Below are 15,415 nucleotides of genomic sequence, written 5' to 3' on the forward strand. Positions count from 1 at the left end.
ATTTTCCTCTGAAGGCATTCCAGCCTTCCAGGCAATGTTAACTTTCTGCTTCTGTCTGAGTCTGACTGGGACAGCGACTAGTCTGGGACAGATCGAGTGACTGAGACAGAGTCATAAAGTCATTATTTCATAAAAACAATTTCAAAGCGGAGATTTGATTCGGAGAGTCTCTTGCTCTCTTCATCTGTGATTTACAACAGCTGGTCATCACAATACATCGCGGATGCGTTCGCGCACCTCTCCCGTACACTCTCAGTAACCTCAGTAGTTAATTTAACTCTCAGTCAGATTTAAATGAACACTCGTGTTTTTAGTGTGCAAAACCTCAATGAGAAGTGCCCTTCTCAGAAATAGTATAATTAGGGTAGGCTATACTATATTTTTATTGTCCATTTAATTTTCTTGACAAGTGACAAAGCACCCATAGGTTTTTAGTTCTGCTTGGGGGGAAAAGTGTCATAGGACTTGAAATAATAAATATGTTCATTCAGTCAGAACTATTCTGGGTTTTGGGGAACATAGTCATGATAATGAATAATGATATACTGTATTTGGTTAAGTCAAAGCTATGTTAAATCCATCTTTGCCCACTACTAGTATTTGTTACCTTCATGTGTGCTAATACTACACAGATTAATATACATTTACAAATAGCCTATATCTTTATAATTTTTTATATATATATTTGAATTTATTATCAGTTATCGGTATCGGTCTTGAGAAGCAGGATGTTATCAATATCGGTTAAAAAAAGTAATGGTGATGGGCCATGGTGGTCTGCTGGCCCTGCAAAATATGTTTTACTTGTAGTACTTTAAGTACATTTTGATGCCGATACTTTTGTACCTTTACTCAAGTACATTTTCAATTCCATACTTTTAGTAGTAGTTCTAAATTGCAGTATTGGTACTTTTACTTAAAGGGATAGTTCAGATTTTTTGAACTTAAGTTGTATGAAATACTTGCCATTAATATAGTGGTTGCAACTGTATTAATTGATTGCCCGAGTCCTGTGGTGGGAGTTCTGCTCTGGTTTTGGTCAATATTAAGTAGTTCCGGTCATTTTGTGGGGGGCACTGGGGCCACGCAGTAAAAGTAAATGAATCCACAAAACGAAAGTAATTTGTATTGTTGACCTATTTCTAAAATATTAGCGCGACTTTCGTTCAACTTTGACCCCTCTATCACATGGGACAATTTTTTGGGCGTAGTGATATGGACACAAAAAACATAGTTCTGTGTGATAGAGGGGTAAAAAAAGAACGGAAGTTGCACTAATATTTTAGAAATAGGTCAACAATACAAATTACGTTAGTTTTGTGGATTCATTTACTTTTACTGCGTGGCCCCCAGTGCCCCCCACAAAATGACCGGAACTACTTGATATTTAACCAAAACCAGAGCAGAACTCCCACCACAGGACTCGGGCAATCAATTAATACAGTTGCAACCACTATATTAATGGCAAGTATTTCATACAACTTAAGTTCAAAAAATCTGAACTATCCCTTTAAGTAAAACAATTGAGTACTTTTTCCACCACTGTATGCCTATCCGTTGGCCAGGTATAGTAGTGACTCATCACAACCAAAATGGCGCACCCCCCGAATTTGCATACCAAAGGTGCGAGGTTTGCAAGCCCATCATAACATTTAGAGACATACAAATATACACTTGAATATTGCCAACAAACTGGAAATCATCACAAAGGAGGTAAAATGGGAAAAGAAAACATATACAGTGAGGGGAAAAAGGGGTGGGTGGGGGGATTGATTATGTATAATCAATCCATAAAATATAATCTACGGGGAGAGAGAACTGTAATAGCAAAGTGACACCACAATTTACTTACATACAGTACAACAGATTGTATCCTTTCTTTCCTTCTGCAGAAGGTAATACCCAGGTTTTGACACTACTTCTTTTTAAAGCAGGACATGAACACAACTAGAAAGGTCGCAATTTTAAAAAATTGCAAAGTGTGGTTGCCGCAGTGGCTTACATATGCCCCTCCCACTGATATTGCCAGCCAATTACAATGTCGCGTCACCCCTGCGATCATGCGTAAATAATTCGGAGGGGATTTATCCCCCAAAAATCATGTTTTTGCGACAAACGGTTACATTTCTCGCATTTGCGGCGCCCCCTATGGATGAAAATGGAATTGCTTTTGGTACTTGGTTGATTTAACCACCCGCGACATGTGATTCAAATTTGGGATGGATCGGACATTTCGTTCGGGATTTATGGCATTTTTTCTAAAATAGGCCCATCCCACTAACTTCGGAAGCCGATTACGGCCGAACGATACGCACTATCAAAATTCCGCCTGTGGTGACTTCATCGGAAAGGTCCAGAGATCATGTGTACCACTTTTTGTGAGATTTGGACAAAATCTGTAGGAGGAGGAGCAAAAAGTGTGTTTTGAAGAAAATTCTAAATGGCGGAAAATCTATTCTGACGCAAATGGGCGCCATGGCCCAAGGAATTTTGAATTTACGACCTACGGTTCAAGAGTTATAAGCCAAAACGTAAAGTGGGCTGTTATAGCGCCACCATGAGGCCGACCGATGTAATTATAAGTTAATTAATTTTAGTAAGTATTACGAATTATCCCTCCAAGTTTTGTAACTATAGCCCTTACGGTCTCTGAGAAAAAAATACTTGAACGTGATTTTTCACATTTTCCCATTCATGTCAATGGGGAAATTTAATTCACTAATAAATTCATATCAATTAAACTATACAATATTTCTCTTAGAAATGAGCAAGCACACCATTCCCGATTTTTCCGGTCAATTTGACATATGGGTCAAGTGCGTACAGTTAAAACTGTGGGAGGAGTAGCGTTTAAAAAAAAAGGTTACTCCAGTAAAAATAAAGTGTTACAATTACAATAGTCTGGTTGCCCTTTAGGGCAACCACACTAATTATGCATTACTGCTGGGCACGCAGGAAGCAGTGTCACAAACGTAGTTTGGAGGATTCATTTATGACAGAAGCAGAAGTTCTTTGTCTTAAATGCATTTGGAGAGAACTTACAAAATATCGAAAAGGAAAACCTACTGTATCACAGCCATGGTCTTTATTGGTCTGCTGCTTTGGGGCAAAAAAATTTCCTTGTACTATGACACACACAAGCATAGACCCTGAGGAACCTCTCAGGAGACCCTGTGTGTGTGTGTGTGTGTGTGTGTGTGTGTGTGTGTGTGTGTGTGTGTGTGTGTGTGTGTGTGACCGAGAGCTACTCATGTATAAAGACCTAGCTGAGTAGTAAGCTTGTTACCACTAATGAACAGGGCACAGTAGCGTGTACACCTCCATGCTAACACAAGTCGCCTCTCTCACTCTCAACCCCAGGTGTTGCTGTTCCAAATGATGTCGGGAGCCTTTTGCGCTCCCTCAAGGGGACAAGGTAGCAGGGGTGTCTAGATGCAGAAAATGTGTGTGTGTGTGTGTGTGTGTGTGTGTGTGTGTGTGTGTGTGTGTGTGTGTGTGTGTGCGCGCGCGCATGCACGCATGCACAAACGCGTCCCTCCTGGCCTCCCTTGGTAAGGTCTGCGGAGGGTTTCTTGGTGTTGTAAGTGGCACTGCTTGGCTCATTTTCATATCTGCCTCATTAGTAACTACTGGCTAAATTGGGAAAAGAAAAGACAAAAAGCAAGAGAGGCAGGAAGAGAGAGAGACAATGGGAGAGGCTGGAGGCCTCCTGTCAGTCCTCTTTCCTCGTGCGTCTCCCACCACTGTGGTGAAGAGGTGTGTGTGGCATGTGTGTGTGTGCGTGTGTGTGCGTGTGTGTGTGTTGTGTGTGTGTATGTGACTGTGTGTGTGTCCATTGTATTTGTCCTCCCTTGGCAGGTGCATAGCAATGCACTGACCCTCTGTCTATCATCAGGAGTCAGCTGGAAAACAAACCGGCCTGGCAATTATGGCCTTATTAAGTCCACAACAAGCTGCCCAGGGAGCCCAGTGAGGCTTGGCACTCGCTTTCTGGGACACTATGGGACAGAACAAAGACATGTGTGTGTGTGTGTGTGTGTGTGTGTGTGTGTGTGTGTGTGTGTGTGTGTGTGTGTGTGTGTGTGTGTGCGTGTGTGTGTGTGTGTGTGTGTGCGTGCGTGCGTGCGTGCGTGCGTGAGTGCGTGCGTGCGTGCGTGCGTGCGTGTGTGTGTGCGTGCGTGCGCAGTAGATGAGTTTGAAGGGAGAGAGCCTGTTTTCTATGTCATGTGTGAACTACGAACAGATTAACATTAAATGGAGTCAAGCATGCTTGAATAATAATGTCACATAACACATTGAGGAATGAGGTGTGTGTGTGTGTGTGTGCACTGGCACAAGGGCCTTTCACAGCCAGTGTGTGTGTGTGTGTGTGTGTGTGTGTGTGTGTGTGTGTGTGTGTGTGTGTGTGTGTGTGTGTGTGTGTGTGTGTGTGTGTGTGTGTGTGTGTGTCTGTGTGCATATGTGCATGCTTGCACACATGCACGCACGCACGCACGTGCGTGAGAGCTTGGATGTATTTTTGCCTCTGTACATGTGCCATTGTGTGTGTGTGTGTGTGTGTGTGTGTGTGTGTGTGTGTGTGTGTGTGTGTGTGTGTGTGTGTGTGTGTGTATAGTACAGTATATGGTGTGCACTGCATGAATGTATGTATGGTGTGCGCAGGAGTTGCAGTATGTTTGGCTTGTCCTTGACAGCACAAGGGCCTTTCACAGCTTGGAAAAAACTAAAGGAATACAGCAGGTGAACACAAAATCCCTTTTTCAAAAACAATGAATGGGCCAGAAAACATTATGCATGCCAGTCCTGTTTACATATACAACCAGCAAAACATTATGCATGCCAGTGCTGTTCACAAATACAACCAGCAAAACATTATGCATGCCAGTCCTGTTCACAAATACAACCAGCAAAACAGTATGCATGCCAGTGCAGTTCACAAATACAACCAGCAAAACATTATGCATGCCAGTCCTGTTCACAAATACAACCAGCAAAACATTATGCATGCCAGTGCAGTTCACAAATACAACCAGCAAAACATTATGCATGCCAGTCCTGTTCACAAATACAACCAGCAAAACATTATGCATGCCAGTCCTGTTCACAAATACAACCAGTAAAACATTATGCATGCCAGTCCTGTTCACAAATACAACCAGCAAAACATTATGCATGCCAGTGCTGTTTACAAATACAACCAGCAAAACATTATGCATGCCAGTGCAGTTCACAAATACAACCAGCAAAACATTATGCATGCCAGTCCTGTTCACAAATACAACCAGCAAAACATTATGTATGCCAGTGCTGTTCACAAATACAACCAGCAAAACGCCTGCTGCTTAGGAAGGAAGGAGACACTGAAGGCACTACGTCAGGTAATATAGACAAGATATCCAGAAAGGAGCATTAGATCAACATTTGTTTTGATCAACACATTCACTGCCAGGTATGAATGTATTGGTAATGTATTGTATTGTATTGATAATCAGTCAAGACCCATATTTTGAAGGCCCACCGGGACCCGAGACGTGAACCGGATGTAAAATAACGAAGTGTTGTTACAAACAAGCGTCTTTTCTTTCACCCGGAAAATACATTTTGTAACCACAATCATCGGTTATTCAGTTTGGTTGAATAAAGCTTGTTTTATAAACGCAATCGGAGAAAAGAATCTGGGATCAGGGCATTCACTTCTAGTCATTTTTAGTTAGTTGACTAGTTGCCTAGTTTACTAGTCGACTAGTTGTTTAACTACCTATTATGTAAAACATAAAATAAATAAAATAAATAAAAAAAAGATTTTCTTTTTTGTTTTTGAAATAAATATGTGTACATTGAAAAACTGTGTACATGGTGATTATAACTATAATCTACCTGATCTTGAGGCCTACAAAATCTTATCAACTAGTCAACTAGTACCAACAAGGTCGACTAGTGGATTTACTAGTCGACTAGTAAACTAGTCGACTAGTTGCTTAATGCCCTATCTGGGATACATGCATTTTTCTAAATCTGATAAATGAAGCACAGCGTTAGTTTATACAGGGACATGTGAGTCGCATGCCAAAGCTGTGGTCAGCGTCAGTCATTCCTATTATAATTCACATCTCAGCTGATCATTACGTCATGCATTCATACTCCAATCAGAATCGATGCTCAAGCATAGCGCTCCCTATAAATACGGCTTGCATTCACTTAACACCCCAAGCACCCAGGACGAAGCTCACGTCCTTTCTATTAGTAACACCCAGCGCCCAGGACGAAGCTCACGTCCTTTCTATTAGTAACACCCAGCGCCCAGGACGAAGCTCACGTCCTTTCTATTAGTAACACCCAGCGCCCAGGACGAAGCTCACGTCCTTTCTATTAGTAACACCCAGCGCCCAGGACGAAGCTCACGTCCTTTCTATTAGTAACACCCAGCGCCCAGGACGAAGCTCACGTCCTTTCTATTAGTAACACCCAGCGCCCAGGACGAAGCTCACGTCCTTTCTATTAGTAACACCCAGCACCCAGGACGAAGCTCACGTCCTTTCTATTAGTAACACCCAGCGCCCAGGACGAAGCTCACGTCCTTTCTATTAGTAACACCCAGCGCCCAGGACGAAGCTCACGTCCTTTCTATTAGTAACACCCAGCGCCCAGGACGAAGCTCACGTCCTTTCTATTAGTAACACCCAGCGCCCAGGACGAAGCTCACGTCCTTTCTATTAGTAACACCCAGCGCCCAGGACGAAGCTCACGTCCTTTCTATTAGTAACACCCAGCGCCCAGGACGAAGCTCACGTCCTTTCTATTAGTAACACCCAGCGCCCAGGACGAAGCTCACGTCCTTTCTATTAGTAACACCCAGTGCCCAGGACGAAGCTCACGTCCTTTCTATTAGTAACACCCAGCGCCCAGGACGAAGCTCATGTCCTTTCTATTAGTAACACTCAGCGCCCAGTTTTATCCAAAAGAAATTAAGTTTATTGATATGAAAACCGATCGCATCGCTCCACAGCCTAGGAGCACCTGTTGCGCAATCCTCGATGTTGACAACAGTGGGACGTCATCGAAAATGTTCCCCCCCTGTTTAGCCGACAACGGAAATCTTAAAACGTTAATAACTCGCGATCTAAATCATCCTGTCCAATTCTAAGAAAAGATCCTGTGTTAGACGGCCCCCCGCTGTCCAGTCGCTAGTCGCATTAGATTTAATCATGCCTCCCGTTGTGCCTCCACCCCAGCCTCCACCTTTTGATCCGAGCCTGGCATAGGCTAAAACATGTACCTGTATGTATGTATGTATGTATGTATGTATGTATGTATGTACAGTATGTACAGTATGTATATATGTGCACGCGCGCGCGCACACACACACACACACACACACACACACACACACACACACACACACACACACACACACACACACACACACACACACACACACACACACACACACACACACACACACACAGATTTTTATCTGATTTTATATCTATGGCCAGCCTCGCCATCACACAATCATGTACAGGAAAAGGTTATCCAGCCATTAACCAAAGTGAGTGACAGTGCTTGTCAAGTGTGTGTGTGAACACATGTATCTAGTATTTCACATGGCTTTCCACTAGTCCAGGGTTCTATAGTTTTACAGCTGGAAGCTGAATCTCAGTTAACTTGTGTGTCGCCTCCCCACTTGGCTGAGCTTTAGATATAGATGCACATCCACCGTCTTTCCTGGTGTCTTAGGGGAGTTTCAATTAGAGCACACCATGACTGGCCCTTATTGCTCCCTGACATGCAGCACACTCTCTCTAACTCACTCTCTCTCTGTCTCTCTCTCCCCTCTTTGACAGTCCATTTCCTATCCTCTGGTGGTTTGCTCTAACTGTTGTCCACAAACTCTCAATTAACACACACACACACACACACACACACACACACACACACACACACACACACACACACACACACCCCCCCCCCCCATCCGGAGAGAGAGCGAGTGCATTTTCCGGCAACTGCCAATAGTAGCCAGAACCAGAAACTTAACCTCACAGGGTAGACACAGTGATTTTTAAACGGTAGCGCATGTCGGGAGCCACGGGTGAGTTTTAACCAGCGACGCTGACACTCCTACCCCAAACCTCACAGGGAAGCCATGGGTGATTTTTAACCGGCAGCACATGTCAGGAGCAACGGGTGAGTTTTAACCAGCCAAGCATGTGTCTTACCGACAACGCATGTCACCACAGTACACTGCCAGTCTGCCACGGCTGTTACCGGCAGTCGCTGCGTCTGAACCGGTGGCAGAGTGTCATAATACCCCCACCTTCCCCAGCATGTGCCGCCCCTCCCCCGGCAGCGCCATGCCTGTTCGCCACTACCAGAGAATGTACTCGCTCCTTCTGCCCATCCGACCAATCCAACTTACACAAGCGCGCACACACAAACACCCACACACCTCGTCCTCCATCCCTCACAGCCTGCCATTAACCACCATTATCTTGCAATGGAAACAAGGGTAGAGACGAGAGGAGAGCAGAGGAGAGGAGAGTGTTTAAGCTCTGATTGAGGGTGACTCTTTCTCAAGTGAGAAACAGTGGCCTGTCATCCCCATGGGTGTGTGTGTGTGTGTGTGTGTGTGCGTGCGTGCATGCATGCATGTGTGCGTGGGGGCAGCGATGAAGGCTCAAATTGGTTTCAAGTGTGAGTAAGTGCTTGGCGTGGCCCCCTCTCATTATGTGATGGATGGGGGGGCGGTCCCCGGGGGCCCAGCAGCTTGATTGTAACGTGGGTCTGTTAATTGACAATAAGGCCTGGCAAGGAATGATCTATGGTCTTGACTGGTGGCTGTCGTGAGAAGGAAAGAGTTGTACTTTACAACTTTGTTTCGTGTTAGAACTTGTGTGGTGTTGGTTGGTTTATTTTCTGAACATCTCGTTGAGAGTAGGAGTACTGAATCTAAGCACACAAGCTCTGCGGAACTTTGCAGTATAGTTGCTGTACAGCAGCAGCCAGGAACATAGCTGAAGTATCGGTTTAATATTTCCAGTTTAACAATGACGCAATTTCAGATAAGCTACCTCCAGTTCTCGTACTTGAATATTTTTGGACCGACAGACCAACAGAGCCCTGAGTTGTACAATATACCCAACGTTATTGAGAGCCAACTTCTTCAAATTGTCTTCACAAATAGTTTGTTTTGACAATAGACCGTTCAAAGGCATTTGTTTTGGAACTTACAGTACATGCTACTGTAAGTCTGAATGTTTACACTCTTACTTGCATTTCACATCTGTGCTTGTGCTGCCTGTGAAGCTTTCAATTTATGCTGCTATAAAGGTATAAGCAGAAGGGAGTTCCAACCGCGCCTCTAGCCTATGGCATCTCAGAGGCAGGACAGGTTACAGGAGAAAAGGAGGCACTGTGCCTCTAGCCTATGGCATCTCAGAGGCAGGACAGGTTACAGGAGAAAAGGAGTTCCAACCGCGCCTCTAGCCTATGGCATCTCAGAGGCAGGACAGGTTACAGGAGAAAAGGAGTTCCAACCGCGCCTCTAGCCTATGGCATCTCAGAGGCAGGACAGGTTACAGGAGAAAAGGAGTTCCAACCGCGCCTCTAGCCTATGGCATCTCAGAGGCAGGACAGGTTACAGGAGAAAAGGAGTTCCAACCGCGCCTCTAGCCTATGGCATCTCAGAGGCAGGACAGGTTACAGGAGAAAAGGAGTTCCAACCGCGCCTCTAGCCTATGGCATCTCAGAGGCAGGGAGTTCCAACCGCGCCTCTAGCCTATGGCATCTCAGAGGCAGGGAGTTCCAACCGCGCCTCTAGCCTATGGCATCTCAGAGGCAGGACAGGTTACAGGAGAAAAGGAGGCACTGGAGCAACTCCTTATTTTATTATCAAGTAAAAAAGCGACAACGTTTCGATGTTTCAGTTACATCTTCGTCAGATCAAGCTTTTTTACTTGCACCCTGATAATAAAATAAGGGCTTAAACTGTCTGCGTTGCTCCAGTGCCTCCTTTTCTCCTGCTATAAAAGTACATCATTAAATATCTTACACAAGGTTTAGATGTGTCTATGCAGCATTGACCTGTGGTTCTTGGAGCCATTACCTGGTCGGTGTCCATCATGTCTGCCAAGTCGCTCTCTGACATGTTGAGGATGGAGGCGGCGATGCTCTTGGCTTTGATCATGGACCTGGCCGAGAGGCCACTCTTCTCAGCCACGCTGCTGGCCTTCCTCAGTTTCCTCCTCCGTTTCATCAACTGCTGTTTGACCTCCTCCACATCTCGGAGCATTTCACTGGCCAGAGCCTGGAGCGACAGGAGCAGGAGGAGAGAAAGAGAGGATAAGGAGAAGTAGAAGAAGAGAGTGATGAAATGGATGTAGTCAAAGAAGTGGGATATCTCAGCATGGCAAATGAATAAATGAAACTGATCAAGCACGCGCCGGAGAGGCCTGGTACATTATGGAGGAATATTGAGTTTGACACTCTCAGATTCTCTTCGGTTTCGCCTCGTGCTCACGTGTACGAACGCAGACCTGAGGGGGTCCCCCCCGCCCTTTTTTGTTGCCCTGTCGATTGAGTGCGAAGGGAGTGCATCTTTGATTTCAAACGCACCCAAAGTTTCGCTAGAATTGGCAGGGAATCATGAATCACTGCAGAGGGCTCAACAGAGAGCGAGAGGATGAGAGAGAGAGATTGAGAGAGAGAAAGAAAGAGAGTAGACGCACAGCACTATTGAAAATGCAGCCATTCATTTATTTAGTTGTTTCTGAATGTCTCTACAGTGCAAACGGCGGCAGCATAACACAGTAAATAATTAAGCTATGAGGAGCCGTTTCAAATGGGGCCCGAGCGGACGGTGCGCATGAGACGAGACGGTGCGGCGGCTGGTCGGCCGCTAAATGGGAGTTTGGTCTAAATACAGGGAGACAATTAAATGTTAAAGCTGCCACTGTACGGCGGGAAAGTCAATAAAGCAAACTCCCCTTTGCTTCATTTTGAGCTTATTGATCGAGGCAATAATCTTCTGTATCATTCCCCTGTAAGCCGCCTGAAAAGCTGACCTTGGAATAGACAGGACCAGATGAGAGCGGCAGCCAGAAAAATCACACACACACACACACGCACACGCACACGCACACACACGCACACACACACGCGCACACACACACACACAAACACAAACATACAAACAAACAAAATAATAAAAGAACAAAGAAGCGACGCACTCACATTGCAATATACAAAATAAACAAGCAAGAAAGGTGCGTACTGTGCACACAAACACACACATACTGAAACATCGACACAAACAAACATGTGAAAACTCTCCAGTGCAAGTGCAGCAACAGGGCTAATCACACATGGACAGCACTGAGCGTGATGGATATCTCCATTCCTTTGGCTAATTTTACACAGGTGCGCAGTAAAAACCTCAGTGTTGATTTATCTCTGTGAGTGAACAGACGTATCCAGATGGACCCGTAACGGTTCATCTGGTTACATTTGTACAGTCTCAGAGTTACAAAAGCAGAAGTAAACAGTTAAGTTAGGGCATTACTGTGTGCACTTCAGGTGCAGTTTGGGGGTGTCAGAGCAGGCAATCCTAAGGGCGTTTGTGTGCGTGTGTGCGCGACTGCGCGTGCGTGAGACAGTTTGCAGATTGTTATTTGGCTATTAGTGAAATCAGATGCAGAGAGAGAGAGAGAGAGAGAGAGAGAGAGAGAGAGAAAGAGAGAGAGAGAGATGCCGAGTTAAGACCAAAGCCGTGTCTGAAAACCGATATGATCAAACACCCTGCCCCACGCTGTTAGAAATACAGTATTCATAGAACTACTGATATGGTAGAAATTGTGGAACGCATACGTTCCACAATTCCACAAAAACAACAAAACAAGTGGACTGAGTTCAGTTTCCTTCACCTTCAATTAATGCCAGTTCTTTTCAAATTAGAACAGTTTAAACCAAAAATAATGAAGGCTGCACACTGATCTCCAATTCCCCATCACAAAAATATTAATAATCCACTGATATTACACATTCCTCAGGGTGTAGAACAGTAGACCAGTTAACAATACTGACAAAATCATTATTTTGTTGGCTAATGGGATTGTGATATGTATTGCAATACACATGGGAAATACATAATTAAGGAATTAAGGGCAAAAAAGGAGAGGTTTTACATTAATTTACTTCATCTGAATGTAAGGAAAGATTTACTCCACTATGACTTGCAGGCCAGGCATTCTGCACAGCAGGACATTGCTTAGAGCAGTGGTTCTCAGAGCTCAAACAGGGTCCCCCTGGGAGCAGATTGCAGAGAGTCACCCGCTAAATTAGACAATATTAAACATACAAAAAATCACATGCCCCGTGGGAAGTGGGGCACTCTTATCACCATAGCCTCGATGACCTTAACAGGCGTTAGCATTTTATGTAGACATACTGTAGCACTCTATAGTATATAAGAATAGTTTCATTATATAGATATTCCACTGTTAGGTTCTAAGCTTACATGATATGATTCATGATGACTATTTTCATGAATATATATATATATATATATATTGTTCTTGCTTACTGTAAATCGCTCTGGATTAAGAGCGTCTGCTATCTGCCTAATTGGAAATTGTGAATTGCACGTAATCATACATCATCTCATTCTCAACCAAGTGCACATCTCCCACCCGATCACGCCGGCCATTTGCGTCCTCACTTTTGTCTTCAATGTTTGTGTTTACAGACCCTCAAAGATGGACATAGGAGGGGCTAGTGCCCCTCAAAAACCACCACTTTAACCTTACATCAGTGCTTTGAAAATAGCAAATCTACAAGCTCACGACACGTTGCATCGTGACACGTTGTGATCTTGTAGATCTGCTATTTTTAAACTGGTATAAACATAAAATCAGGGAGTTCTCTGTACTCAAGTTACCTCACTCATAGTTGGCTTGACACCTCCATTTTGTGAAAAAGGTGCAGATGAAATAGGAGGTGATATCCCAGCCACGGTCTGTGCCTTGATGAAGTAGAGGAAGATTTAGCCTCTTTGGTGTGTGTGTGTGTGTGTGTGTGTGATCAGAGAGCTATGTTTCCCTGAAGGAATACACAGCTCATTAAGTAACAGCCTGCGATCCTATTCTTTTATTTACAGCCTAATAGATATTCACTGTCGCTAGTCAAGGGTTACATTCAATTGACCTAAACCCTGCATGTGGAATAATCCAGAAAGAGATTAAGAGCTGAATTTATCACTCATTCTCAGCCCTGGGAGAGACAGAGGGTGTGGGTGTGTGTGTGTGTGTGTGTGTGTGTGTGTGTGTTTAGTCTGGCAAGGCCCTGTGCCACAATCAGTGTAGCCAGAGGGCCAATTTAGACAGGGAGAGGATTAGGACATGGCAATGGAGATCAAATGAGCAACTAAAGTGCACCCTCTTTAATAACTGGCTACACACACACACACACACACACACACACACACACACACACACACACACACACACACACACACACACACACACACACACACACACACACACACACACACACACACACACACACACACACACACAACACGCTTATTGAGGAGAAAGTGATTGAACTATGTTAAAGGGTAATTACAATCATTTAGCATGAAGCAGTAAATCACACATTTTTCTTTCATTTAATTGTGTTGCATTTTTAATCTTTTCAAGTAATGAAAGTTTTATGCAAAATGTGAAGATTACGCAAGCCAGTATATATGTCCAGTAGGCTATAAAGCGTTAACAGTGTTACTGTGGTGTGTGGGTGTGTGCATGCGTGCGTGCGTGCGTCTGTGGGTGTGTGCGTGCGTGTGTGGGTCTGTGGGTGTGTGCGTGTAGCTTCATGCAGCAGGGCCACTGTTTAGCAGTTCAACAGCAGTGCTTATGGCCTGGGGCGTGTGTAGGGGCCAAAGGGGTTCACAATAAACACACACACACACACACACACACACACACACACACACACACACACACACACACACACACACACACATGGCCATCTCTCCTAGTTTCTTTCTAACATACAATCGTGCACATACAATCTTTTCCTGTCTCTTTCACACACACACACGACAAACACACATGCACAAAGAGAAACACAGAGACGCACACCCACACACAATCTTCTTTCTCACACACACAATCCACCTCACCACACACACACACACACACACACACACACACACACACAAACACACAAACACACAAACACACACACACACACACACACACACACACACACACACACACACACACACACAGGCCCCCGGTCCCGATCAATACATGACAGGAGTAAATCTCCTCTGGACGTCAGGCTGTCCAATCAGACGTCTGGCTGTTATTCGTGCAGGGGATCACAGGGAGCCACAGGGAGGCAAACAATGATGTGAATCCTCTACAACTAGACAATGTCTGTCCCCATGAGCCAAGGGTTATGGGAATGGAAGGAGACAGACAGACAGACAGACAGACAGACAGACAGACAGACAGACAGACAGACAGACAGACAGACAGACAGACAGACAGACAGACAGACAGACAGACAGACAGACAGACAGACAGACAGACAGAGTCCCTGCCAGCCCAGGGTTATGGGAATGGAAGGAGACAGACAGACAGACAGACAGACAGACAGACAGACAGACAGACAGACAGACAGACAGACAGACAGACAGACAGACAGGCAGAGAGTCCCTGCCAGCCCAGGGTTATGGGAATGGAAGTAGAAAGGACACAGACAACCAGGTGACATGTTGTGATTACATTTATTTGCGTGATAATGTATGAGCTGTAGCCAAAGGCGCATAACGTGTGTCTATTTTGTATTACTTTCATACATGAATATATTATTTATTATTCTTATTAGTAATTTAATAACTAATAACATACTACTACTACTACTACTAATAATAATAATAATAATAATATTATTACAGCTGAGCTGTGTTGTCTTCGTAACAACGTTCAAATCCAACAAACTGTTATAGTTTGTTTATTGTTGACATGGTTAAGTTGATTTACTGTAGATATACAATATTAACTCCTTTGTAGCCAAGGGCGATAGGGGGTGGTAGGTGGAAAGTGCCAGAGCAAATGGACGAAATAAGCAGAGAAGAAGAGCTCTTGTTGCCATGTCGAACACGAAAGTAAAAATCACCCCTGCTCTGCTGAGGCTCAAAGAGCTATACAAGCGACCAGATCATTGTTTTGTTTAGCGGCAGCTCGAATTAATTGTTAGACAGCCTAAATCCGAATCTGACATGCACGTGGCCGTGCACGTGCTTATTTAGACCTTTTTCTGCTGAAATTGAGACAAACTAGGATCTTTAGGAGCTTATAAAACATGAAAACAAGCTAAGCTAATGATGATGCTGCTGCCGGTCGATTGTCCC

At 44.4% G+C, this 15,415-nt stretch overlaps 1 protein-coding gene across 2 annotated transcripts in view; it reads right to left on the minus strand.

Moving 5' to 3' along the window:
• Positions 1–15,415, minus strand: part of cntln (centlein, centrosomal protein) — a 174,971-nt gene that overhangs the window by 23,571 nt on the left and 135,985 nt on the right. For both annotated transcript variants that reach the window (XM_079499232.1, XM_079499231.1), the window contains exon 24: positions 10,106–10,306. In XM_079499232.1, coding sequence (XP_079355358.1) covers positions 10,106–10,306 — 201 coding nt within the window. The remainder of the gene's footprint in view (positions 1–10,105; positions 10,307–15,415) is intronic.

Source organism: Electrona antarctica, assembly GCF_951216825.1.
Source record: "Electrona antarctica genome assembly, chromosome: 4".
NCBI lineage: Eukaryota > Metazoa > Chordata > Actinopteri > Myctophiformes > Myctophidae > Electrona > Electrona antarctica.